Here is a 12,824-nt window from a genome sequence, read left to right on the forward strand (position 1 = left end):
AAAATGCAGCAGTAGACCTGGGAATCCTACCTCTCTCATCACATCATTTTTGTAGCTTAACACCTGAATATTACTTGTTTGGGAATTTTTAAGTGGGACTGGGGGAGAGTTCTAGGATCCTTTGTATATCTTAATCACTGCATGATAAATATTATAAAATCTATTATATGCTTTCGGTATATCTTTGATGGGGCTTGTTGGTGTTCTGGGATCCTCTGTAAATCATAATCACTGTGTGACTGAATCTTATTATATCTGTGAGATTCAATAGTTTATCACTTGTGGCCCAAAGTCCTTGAAAGATGAATAACTCTCTTTTCATATTTTTAATTTTTACATCTTTTAAAAACAGCTCTTGTCTATTTTCCATACTCATTTCAATTTTAAAATCTGTATATGCAGGTTATGTGTGAGGATGCACATCAGTGCTTCTTAACCTTGGTTTTTATGAAAATCATCTGAGAATGCAGACACTGGGTCTCACTGCCAGAGATTCTGATTTAATTAGATTTGGCTGTTTCCAGAGCATGAAGGTTTTTAAAAATACTCTTGTGGTTTTACTGTGTGGCCAAAGTTGAGAACTGCTGATCTAAGTCAGATCTTTCATTCGAAGATGACCTGAAGGTCTTGGGTCTTAACTACTCAGTCGGGATAATTTATACTTGGTCTCCTTCAATCTATAGCATCCATTAATATATAGAGATAGCATACATACATCGCTTTTGTGGTAGAGATGTTGGCTTTCAGAAAACTCTTCATAACTTTTCATTTTACCACTAAGGATAAACAACTATATCCTGCGTTGATGACAAACTTAGATACTAAAGCAAGAAATGCATTTGATAGAGGATTAATTCATATTAGGTAGTGAGAAGAGATACTGCCCATTAAAATTACTAATATTACTGAAAATGTTATGTATTACTAAAGTATTACATTGTGTGTCCATTTATGCAGACCTAAAGGATTGCCAAATAACCTTGGAAAGGGCCAAAGGAATGTTGCTTTTTGGTGTGTACATTGTTTAATTTCCAGTGTGTTCTGTTGAATTTACTAGCTCCTGTTTTCTTATTGCATCAGCTTTAAGCAAATATAGGAATATAGGAATTTCTAAATCTGAAATTTTTATAATGTAACCTGTATACCTGAGTACTAATCCTAGGTTTTCTACAACATGCATGAAGGGAGTAGTTCTCTCACTGAAATCTGATTAGAAAAAGCTCCCCTGTAATGATAAGCTGAAATGTAAGTCTAACTTATCCTGTTTTCTAGTCATCTGGGAACATTTAAAAATTAAATTATTTTCATATTGTTTTAATCATTTACATTCAACTAATCTTGTATTGCAAGTGTATTTGCTCCCATTTTACCCTTCCCACCCCTGATTTTGTTACAAGTTTGACCAACCCCACCCCCACAACTCTCACCCCCCCGCCAATTCCATTCATTAGATTTTGAAGACATTGAATATGGGGATGACCTCAGTGTTTAACACCGAGGTTATTCCTGCCCTTCTGGGAGGAGGAGGTTTCTGAAGAACCGAGGAACATTCCGAGGCTCTTGTTCATTAGAATAAAGAAATAGACTGGTGACACCAACTGGTGGAAGTGCCTTGTCTTCATGCTAGCAGGCATATTACTTAACTCTCTTGTTCCCACTCTCAAAATTCACTTGCATACAGCTGTTCAGATTTTCAGTGAGAGACCTACTCCCTTCCAGGTCACTCATGGCCCCTAAGTTTTTTCATTTTAGATCCTCGTTTCCTTTTATCTCATATCGAAGTGGTTAATTATCTGAAGAGCAATGCCTCAGTTATATGATTTGCCTTCCCCATTCTTCAAAAACAGTTCATGTAGACATTTTGCTCTTGCAAGAGTGTCCTAAATGGCTTCTCAATATTCAGTTTTCCCTCTTTATAAGGCAATCAGATCGACCTTTTCAGTGCAGTCAAAATTTGTGATTTCTTTGCTTAAAACCTTTCAATCATTTTCTGTTACTCCTGGAATAAAATGTTGTAAACTCCTTGCCAAGGTCTGTAAGACCCTTCATTGTTAGTCTCTCCTGTTCCTTTCCAGCTCCCTCACTGATCCCTGCACCAGCACCATCAGTATCACCTGGGAACTTATAGATGCAAATTTTCAAGCCTCACCCCAGACCTACTGAACCAGAACTTCTGTGGCTAGAACGCGACTATCTGTAGTTCAGCAAGTCCACCAAGTGGTTCCACTACACACTGAGTTAGAGAACCACTTGTTTAGACTTGTTTGCTTCCTTATAGTTCCTCAAATAATTCATGCTCTTTCCAGCTTCTAGACTATTACACTTACTTCTCTCTGCCTAGAATTTTCCTCTGCTTTCCTGTTGAACTTTTCACTTAAATACCAACAGTTGAAGATGCCTTCCCTGACCACCCATCTAATTTCTATTGTTCTCTCCATCAAGTTAGTCTCTATTCCTCTCTCACTATCATTACCTTCTGAGTGACTCACACATTTTGAGTGTTATGAGGGACCATCTTTGTACCAGACTGCCTCAGCTATTCTGTCCCAAATTAAGCTGATGCATCAAAAAAGTGAATTTTGCTCATTTTCCTATCTAAAGTTGTTTGTGAGATGTGATGTTATCGGTTTAAGCAGGTAAGACAATGGACAACTTCATTGCTGAAACGATACTTGGTAGAAAATTTGTTGTGAAATCTAGAAAGTTGTTGATTGTGCCAAAGGAAAATTATGTTATAGTCCAACAGGTAAGGAAGACTTTATTCAAGACTGTTGTAATAAGGGAGAGAGATTGAACTCATCTCCACTGAAACAAAAGATGGGAGGATTTTTTAAGTTGGGGCTAGCTAATGGAAAATTACTGGAAGATATTAGGGGGAATGTTGGTTGATATGATTAGGCCATCTGTTTTTGCTAATTGCTGCTTGCTGAATTTAGGTTCCTACCCTCCCACAGAAGGTGGGAGATAGGGTCATTATGTTTCTTGATGATTACATTTCAAAGGGATGGCTCCTGGGTCTTTAAGAATGACATTCCTAGGTTGTAAACTGGAAAGAGGTTGGGAGAAGAATTATACAATTATGCAGTGGGGTAGAGAAAGAATTTACAATTACAAGTTTTCTAACATAAATGCTCTAAGATAAGAGAGGTCAGGAGTTGAAAATCATGAAGAAATCTGTTTAAACTTTAATTAAGGTGAGGGGAATGTTAAAGCAGTCTTGGTCAATAAATATACAAAATTTCCAGTGTTATTCCAGTGTTGTAATTCTTGGGTTTTTGAATATAGTCTGGCAAGCTAACCTCCATACTGAAGCAGAAGCAGAAGTTTTAAATTATGTTCAAAAGTAATTTGAGTTCTAAAATCAAATGGCAGCATTAACATTGAAAAACAAGACAGATGATTGAGCAGCAAATCTGGAATGGCAACTGGGGTCTATGATCCACAAGGATGTATGGTGGTGGTAACAGATCATAGATGAGCAGACATCAAAAGCGTTGTTTGACTTAGATAACCAAAAATACTGAGTGCAAGTCAGCTCCCACAATTGAAAATCATGATTCTTTTCCCAGTCTGCAGACCCAAGCCTGGCTTCAGACTCAAAGCCTAGAGATTAAAGGGATTAAAGGGGAGGTGGGTCCCCCTTTAGGAAGTTCATTATGGTCCTTCGAAATGGTGACATCCTCGAGAAGAATACTTGATGGCAAGTTGATTCCATTGGACTCCAATCCTGGAGTGGGCAGCGATTCTTCTTTACCAAGATGAATATTTGTGTGTTTATGTGTGCTTTTCCTGCCTTCAGTGCCTTTGCAAACACCACCATCCAAAGACTTAGCTCACCATCCAGTTTCTTTACAGTGAAGAAGATATGAAAATAAACATTGATCAAGAGATCCAATGGTCCTAACATATTCTGCATCATCTAAAACTGCTCAGCAACACATACCTAGAGGGTTGCAAGTCTGTGATTCAATTCCCACTCTCCTGAATTGTAATCCAGTACTCTGTCTTGTTACCATACTTGAAGATACATCTCCTTTCAGCCAAATTTTGTCACCATTTGAACTCTTGTGTTTCAACCTCAGTAAATTCACCTGTAGAATGAAGCAACTAGACCCAACAACTTATTAGCATCTGATCAGTTCTAATATTCTGGACCATGCAGTTTTTCTATCTCTAGTGATGATTTTCTTAGCTTATGTTGGAAATGTACTAGATACATGGAGAAAAGTTCAGCCTTGCTAATAACCAAATGAATAATTTATGTATCAGTGTATTTTCTATTTAGACATATAACATGATCCAATAAACTCCCAGATCCAGAATTTAAGCTCTATAAGGGCAAAGATTTCTGTCTTTTTTTCCCCTTTCACTTCTGTATTCCAGACACTTACAACAGCCTGGAACACCAGAGGTGCTCAGGAAATATTGTCAAATGAATAAATGTGATAAGAATTAGCAATGCTATTGATAAAATGCACTATTTCATAATTCTTATTCGACTGTTCTGAGTATGTACTCAGAGTGGCTGCTACTGACCTGCTGGACTGGAAATCCAATCTGAGGTGCAGCAATGGATACATTAAAGGAGGGGCTGAAGCTAGTAGAGCAATCACCAGAAGCGGTTAAGACAAAGTACAAGGAAATTCTGACCAAAGTCACTTATGGAGGATCGGTAATTAACTAATCTCGACGTGATTAAGAGGCAGGATTTCTTTAAGCAACTGCTGCTACCAGTTTCAGCTCAAAACCCCAGACCAATGTTCCCATCACTGAACATAGAGTGTTCTCCCAAGAGCTTTTTGCAGAGCCCTCCTAATGTCCCTGTTCCGCAGGCTGTAGATGAAGGGGTTCAGCATTGGGGTGACCACAGTGTACATTACCGAGGCGACCATGCCTCTCCAGGAAGAGGAATCAGTACTGAGATACACACCAAGTCCTGTCCCATAGAACAAAGAAACCACAGACAGGTGAGATGCACAGGTAGAAAATGCCTTACATTTCCCATTAGCTGATGGGATTCTCAGGATTGAGGAGACAATTTGGGTATAAGAGAAAAGGATCCCTGAGAAGGGGACAATGCCGAGAAAACCAGTCACCATATAGAGCAGGATGTAATTGATGAGTGTGTCGGAGCAGGCAAGTGTGAGAGCCTGAGCAAGTTCACAGTAAAAGTGTTGAATTACCCAGTTGGTGCAGAAGGACAGCCGCAGCATCAGCAGACTCTGGATCAGGGAGTACGTCAAGCTGATGAGCCAGGACACAAGAGCCAGCAGACCACAGAGGCGGGGGTTCATGATGACGGAGTAGTGCAGGGGGTGGCAGATGGCCACAAGCCGGTCATAGGCCATCACAGTGAGGAGAAAGGTGTCCATACTGCCAAAAACCATGAAAAAATACATCTGGGTAATGCAGCCAGCAAAGGTGATGGATTTTCTCTGTGTCTGGATGTTCACCAGCATCTTTGGGATGGTCGTGGAAGTGAAACAGATGTCAGCAAAGGACAGGTTGGAGAGGAAGAAGTACATGGGGGTGTGGAGGTGGGAGTCAGAGATGACAGCCAGGATGATGAGCAGGTTCCCGAGCACAGTGACCACAAACATGGACAAGAACAATCCAAATAAAATGGGTTGCTGCTCTGAGTCTTGGGAAAACCCCAGGAGCAAAAATTCTGAAACACTTGTTTGATTTCCTGGTTCCATGTTGCTGATGCATCAGCTAGATGATTGAGGAAGGGTAAGAACATGAAACAGCCACCGGACAGACTCTAGAGTCTTTCTCCTTTTTAAATTTCGTAAAGTGGAGGACTGGGTATAAAAGCTTTAACATGTCAGAATTTAGGAATCCTACATTGTTATTTGTTATATGCAACATTTCATAATAATATTTCAACTGCTGTCCATTGGCCTCTGGGACACTCATCCATCCTCTTTATTTCTGGCTTAGAATCATCAAATCTACAAAGTTAAGAGCAACTTTGGACGTTAAAATGGTTCATACTCGCTCTAACACATATGTGAAACATGAGGTCCGGTGAAGTTTAGTAATTTGATCTGAGTTATCTGCCTTGTCTGGGACTCATAAAAGGGTTAGATAATTATGCCTCAGAGGTGAGAAAGTTTGAGAGAATATCCCAAGTATCTGGACAGAGTATTGCAGGATGAGTAGAATTTAGGTTTACTTCTCATGGAAAAAGAAAGAAAGAAAAAGAAAATATTTTCACTAAATAATAGGCCACATTTAGAAATGTTTAATGCTTGGTGTACCAAGAACCATCAGTATCTTGTAGGAACAGGTCCAGATGCTCTCTGGACATTTGTCACTTGACAGAACACCCTTCATTTGTGAAGTTAAGGGGTTGGTTAAAATGTCCAAGGAAAAAAGTGTAGCTATCAAGGCTTAAACCATTTCAATACCACAAGATACTGAAAAGGTCACAAACAGAATTTTGAGTCATGCCTTTTACTTTCCCTCTCTCACCCACCCTCCCCCAACTTTATACACTGCAGCCGTAGATGCCAGGAAACTCAGGTCCTCCTCTCTTGAAGATCTCTGACAAGGGCCATGGATAGAGTGCAGAGAAGGGTCCTTTAAAGAAACAGGAGATGCTCCAAAGCAAATGAGGACAATGGAGAATAATTCACAAAGGACTTGTCTAGCCTCAGTGAAGACAGAGGCTTTAGAGTTCTTGGGCCAAGTAACAGGAGAAAAGAACACGAAGAGAATCACCGTAAGGGATGTAAAATTCTATCAATACCTGGGGGCATCCTTTTGTATACCTCAGGCTGGTAACAGTATCACTACTCAGTGTGTTTCTGGGAAGAGCTATGAAGTTAGAGTGAACTCAGGGTTTAGCCTCTTCCTCCCTCTCCCCATAATCTCCATCAACCTTCCACCCAAAGAACATATAACTGAAGTAAAAGCTCACTCTGTAATGGCAACTTCAAACAAGTAGTCTAGCCATCCACTCTTCCACGCAGTTAGCCTCTAGAGCTGCTCCTTCTCCATAGACATGCTAGGGTGTCCTCTGCCTTATGCTAAATAACAGTCAATGCCTTTTCCACTCAACCACCTCTTTTTCCTCCTTTCTACAACACTTACTGGGCTATGCAGGCTTGGCAATGTAAGCCCACCACAGGGGCCAACTCCTCTGAACCTTGTTCTCTCATGAAGGATGGATGCTGAAGAAAGAGGTCTGTCCCACCAAAAGACAGGGATACGGAGCCAGCCATTTGGTTTGGAGCCTGGTTGATTTCTCCTGGGGAAGGCATGAGTGTCTTGGGTCTGGAACATGGGGGCCTTAGTGACTAGGAGATGATGTGTTACAGATTTTGTGGCCCTGGGGGCTGAAAACCCTCTGAAGCTTGTTAGACAAATTGATCAGTTGATCTTGCATTCTTTGATCAGTTTGACTCCTCAATGGCAGGGACAGGACGATGTCTCTGACTTGCCACTTCATTATTCCCTGGGAGACTTACAAAGGGGCTAGCTGTGATTTCTCTCTGCTGGGTTCCTTTCCTCAGGGAAGAATCACTCTAGTCTCCCTCGGATTTCCTCTTAGGAACAAGTGTCAGCATTTTCTGACTCACAGGTTCCTCATTTGGAAGATGGCAGTGTACCAAAGGATTCACTAGGGTAACGGTTCTCAAACTGTAGCCTGAACCACGATGACCCTGAGGACTTGTTACAACATAGATTGCTGAGTCCCGCCCCAAGTTTCTGTCTCGTAGATCTGGGTTTGGGTTGGATCATTTGCATTTTTTATGAGCTCTAAGTTTTGCTGCTCCCCATAACAATCCTTTGAGAACCATTGCCCCTGGGGCAATTCATAATTTTAGCTGACTCTGAACCATCATAAAATTAATGGAAAGGAAGAAAACTTAAACACAGGCACAAAAGGATGCTAATTGTGGGTCTGTGTGTATGTTTATGTAAAATATGTGTATACATAGAGAAAAAGACTGGTAGGAAATGAAGTGTAAACAACAAAAAGAAAAACATTGTCACCTGAGTTCCTGCTTTCCATTCTTTGGGGCATATACCTAGATGGAACTGTTGAATCCTGAAAATCTACTTCTAAAAGCATGCCAAATGATCAGACATTTGAGTGAACAGTGCCCTAAGACACTGAGGAACAAATCCTGGTAAGTCCCAATGACACTATTCTGCACTTTGGTAGTCCTTAGTAGAAAAGTAAAGAGGCAAAGAGTCAGGATGTCAGGACAGTGGATCTGGAAAATTTTGATAGGGGCTTTGCACCTAGTTGTCTCATCATTTAATTAATCAGTCAAATCTGATGAATCTTACTGAATGATTTAGGCCAATTATTGTGTAAGACCCCAGCATTAAATGCATAAAAACAAGACATCAGACAGAATTCCACCATAAAATGAAAAAAGTCTGGCTAATGCTTTGAGAGAGAAAAAAATTGTGTTTCCCAAAGAACAATTTGAGTAGAAATAACAACTCCTCTAGTAGGTGTCAAACAGACTCTTTATTAAACCACATTAAAATTCTAAAAGTGAACAAAAAATATACTTACAGTAGGCTTTAAAACAACAAAGGATCTCTGAGAGATATACTCACTCCAATAACTGCAGGATTATTCACAATAGCCAAGACATGGAAACAACCTAATGGCCCAGATGAACAGAAAAAGAAGATATATATAATGATACAGAAGGATACACACACACAGACACAGACACACACACAGACACACACATACACACACACAATGGGATATTTTTCATTTTTCAGCCATGAGATAGAAGGGATCTTGCCATTTGTGATCACATGGGTGGACTTTGAGGATATTATAAGTCAGACAGAGAAAGACAAATACTGTGTGGTATCACTTATATGTGGAATCTAAAAAAAACCAAATGAGTAAAAACAGACATGGTAGTTACTAGGGGCTGGGAGGTAGGGGGTAAGACAGAAGTTTTGTAACAGTGCAAATTTGCAATGAGTAGTAAATAAGTCCTAGAGATCTAATGCCCAGTATAGTGAATACAGACAACAATACTGTATTATAATAATCAGACTCTTGGGGAGGGTAATAGCTCAGTGATAGAGCATATGCTTAGCATGTATGAGGTCCTGGGTTCAATCTCCAGTGCCTTTATTAAAAAAAAATCAAACTTGCTAAGAGATTAGAACTTAATTATTCCAATCACTAAAAGGAAATAATTACATAATGTGATAAAGGATGCTACATTGGCAACCATATTACAATATATAAATGTATCGCATTAACATCTTAAACTTAAGATGTTATATGTCCCCTATATTTTTTTAAAAAAGACAGAGGATACAGCACTGGGGGAGAAAGGAAGCACAGGCAAGCAGAGATCCAAGACACCCAGGCATGTACAAATACTTCTCTTGGACACCCAGGATGTGTGTTTTCTTCCAATCACAGAGATCCAAGACACCCAGGCATGTACAAATACTTCCCTTGGACACCCAGGATGTGTGTTTTCTTCCAATCATAAACCACCAAGATAACTGCAGATGTCTCAGCGTCAGGCAAGCAAAGGCATGCATTTACTATTATTTAACTATTTACTATTTATATAACTATTTACTATTATATAACCCCATTGGTTACATAGCCAAAATCAGTCTACGTAAACTTGTTAATCAACCTCAGCTTCAGGCACAGTACGGCACTCACAGTAAAGAAAAGCCCTATGGACGGAAGAAATGTGGGAGAGCTTCTGTTCACTCAGCAAGCCTTGGTGTACATGTACCAACTCACACTGCTAACACACGTGCCAGATGTAAGGGAAGTGGAAAGGTCTCCACTGTGTCCTTAAGCCTTAGTAGACAATTAGAAACACACAGTGGGGACAAACCTTTTAAATGTGACACATGTGGGAAAGCCTTTACTACTTCCTGCAGTCTTGCTAAACATTGACAATCTCTAACTGCACAGAAGACTTTTAAATGTGACCAATGTGGGAAAGCCTTTGTTAATGTCACAGATCTTACTCAGCATTTTAGAACTCACACTAGAGAGAAGCCTTTTGATTGTAATAAATGTGGGGAAAGATTAACTCGTTCTTCATATATTAACGGCCACAAGCGTATTCACACAGGAAAAAACCCTATGGATGTAAGGACTGTGGCAAAACCTTTACCCAGTCCACAACCCTTATTCAACATATAAGAACTCACACTGGAGAGAAGCCATTTAAATGTGACAAATGTAGAGAGCCTTTGCTTCTTCCTCATGTCTTTCTAGACATTTTAGATCTCACACTAGGAAGACGCCTTACAAGTGAAATATATGTGGGAACATTTGCAAATTCTTTATCCATTGTCAGGCACAAGCATGTGCACACTGGAGAAAAACCTATTAAGGAATATGGGAAAGCTTTTGTTCCTCCTGATTCACTTGGACAACATGAAAAGAAAACACTGGGGAGATATTCTACAAATGTTAAGAATGTGGGAAAGCCATCAGTCTCACCACAGTGAAGCCATGCTATTGAGAAACATGGAAAGACCATCACTACTTCCTCAGTGAAATATACATTCTGTAAATATGGGAGATCTTACAGCAGAGAGAAACCCTACTGATGTAAGATATGTGGGTAATTTTTAATTCTGCTAAATACATTCGCGTTCACTTGTAATCTCACTTTGGAGAAAAACCTATGAATGTGAGAAATGTTGTGAAGTCATTATTTTCTATGGGTTTGTTCCTGATTCTTAATAAACATGGGGTGATTTACAGTCAAGAGAAACTGAATGTAGAGTATTTGGGCAACACTACCCAGAGTCTGAAATCTTACGGTTTGCTAAGAGGCTCGGCGTTCTGGGTGGTTCTGCAGATTTATTTGAAGCATCTGTGGCTCCGACCATTCTTACACACAATGGGACTTCTGTTCCCCTCATAGCCAGACCTGGACCGTCTCGTGGCTACACCTTCCAGGTTGCACCGTGGTGAAAAGTGGGCCTGCAGGATTCACACTTAATCCTCTTCTAAGCCCCTGGATTCCCTTGTTGGACTGACATTGTCTTACATCGTGAAGAAAGCGACTGTTTGACTGTGTACAGTGTTCACCACCCTCGTTTACAGTGAGGCATCCTGGCCTCGGGGAGGGATGTTGTTCATCTCTTGTCAATTTTGTAAAATTACCATGTGCCTCTCAGCCCTGATCCTTTCAGATAAAGGTCAGGGTCAAGCATGGGATGAGTGGAGAAAAAGCAAGATTACGTCTACTAACGTGAGACACCCCAATTTCACAACTTTTGTGGGTGAACAGCAACCGTAGCACCTGGGGGAGAATCTGTCACCTTGAGCTGTGCAAGAAGCTCATGTGACCACCATTCTCCTTTTAGTCTCTGTGAGTTTGCTTGCTCATATAGGCGAAATGATGCAGTATTTGTGTTTCTGATAAAGGTTTTTTTTTTCTTTTTTGAGATATTAAAGTTCTCTGGTTTGGTGTCTAAATGTAGTAATAGCAATTACAGCACCCACGTAGTTCAAACTCTATTTTCCCCCTTTGCCCCTAATATTTATATAGTGGCGCCCTGCTGAGTACTCTGTAACGTGTCGAATGACCTAGGATTCAGTTCCCTGTGGCCCCTTTTTAATCTTCGTTTGGTGAACACGGGCAGGTAGTTGACAGGTCCGTGTCTGTCTCCTCAACCAAAAATGGGGAAAAGTAACAGCGTCCTTTCCTCCGGTGGGATGGGAAGCCCTACGGAGCACTTTTACATCAGGAACCCGTGCCTAGTCCAGTCCCTGCCTGGTCTGGCCTCCGCCTTTCCCTCGCACAGGCCCCTGTCTGTCTGACACACTTCCACCTGCGGACGCTCGGAGCTCGCAGCGCAGGAAGGTCACAGCTCCGCTCCCCTCGGTTCCCTAACGGCCCGTCCTGCGCCCTCTGCCCCCGAAGCCCCGCCCCCAACCAGAGACCGGAAGCGGAAGTACATGCTCGCAGCCATCTTGCAATGTAGCTGCTTGTCCCGTCCGGTTGTTCGGGGCTCTGGTCTCCGCGGAGTCCGGAAGTCGGGCGGCCTCAAGTGGTGGCCGTCGTGCGTGGACGCCGGGGAGCTTGTCGTTCCTTCCCGGCCGCGCCGACCGCCGCGGCATCTCTTCTGGCTGCTCCCCGCCCTGGAGTCACTCCCGCTGCAGGCCGTTGGGCGCCTGTTCCAGGGAGGAGGCCGGTCGCGAAGTGTAGTCAGGGATGGTCCGCGGAGCCTTTTCATCCGCAGCTCGCCCCTTTTCAGCCTAAGCAGCCTCGCCAGAGTCGTTTCGCTAGAAGGAAAAGCATCTCTGTTCTTCGGTCACGGCGACTCCAGCCCCGACGCCTTCACCGACCTGGGAATTCGAGAGGTTTGGCTGAATTTGTTCCGGTGGTGGGCTTCAGTTATGCTTGGTAAATTATACTCAGGTGGAAAGATAAATATTCTTAGGTTATTAGGAGAGGACGTGTATTTGATTACATTAAATACCTGACTGACTCAATGCCTATAAAACAAGTTTTACTACCTCGGAAAAGCTGGGCTAGGCAGCGCGACCTCCTCTCACCTGACTTCCAGGGCCCTGTGAATCCCCCAGAACTTCAAACTAAAGAAGTCTAAGAAAAAAGACAATGGAAGCTTCTTTTTATAGTACCAGAAATTTGAACTGAATTTGCTATAATTTAGGAAGAACTTCCAAGTGGGTTTTCCTTAAATTAGTAATTTGAGAATATTCAAACACAAAGACAATATGAAAACTCAATCCGGTAAATCCCCATTAACCTAGATTTGCCAATTATGAAAATTCTGCAACTTTTCTGTCTCTCTCCACATACAGAGTTTTATAT

General features: G+C 41.5%; 1 protein-coding gene across 3 annotated transcripts; it reads right to left on the reverse strand.

Annotated features, from left to right (window-relative positions):
* Positions 1-138: 138 nt before the first annotated feature.
* LOC105068356 (olfactory receptor 7C1-like) lies at positions 139-5,717 on the reverse strand. 3 transcript variants are annotated; one of them, XM_074350695.1, is made up of 2 exons: positions 4,804-5,717; positions 139-359 (listed from the first exon to the last, which is right to left on the reverse strand). In XM_074350695.1, the coding sequence occupies exons 1-2, from the start codon at positions 5,697-5,699 to the stop codon at positions 164-166; spliced, it is 1,092 nt and encodes a 363-aa protein (XP_074206796.1). In that variant the 5' UTR covers positions 5,700-5,717; the 3' UTR covers positions 139-163. The 3 variants fall into 3 exon arrangements, with proteins under 3 accessions (XP_074206796.1, XP_074206795.1, XP_010952512.2); XM_074350694.1 differs by lacking the exon at positions 139-359 and adding an exon at positions 2,753-4,120 and having other exon boundaries at positions 4,797-5,699; XM_010954210.3 differs by lacking the exon at positions 139-359 and having other exon boundaries at positions 4,767-5,699.
* Between the last annotated feature and the right edge of the window lie 7,107 nt (positions 5,718-12,824).

Source organism: Camelus bactrianus, chromosome 22, assembly GCF_048773025.1.
Source record: "Camelus bactrianus isolate YW-2024 breed Bactrian camel chromosome 22, ASM4877302v1, whole genome shotgun sequence".
Lineage (NCBI taxonomy): Eukaryota > Metazoa > Chordata > Mammalia > Artiodactyla > Camelidae > Camelus > Camelus bactrianus.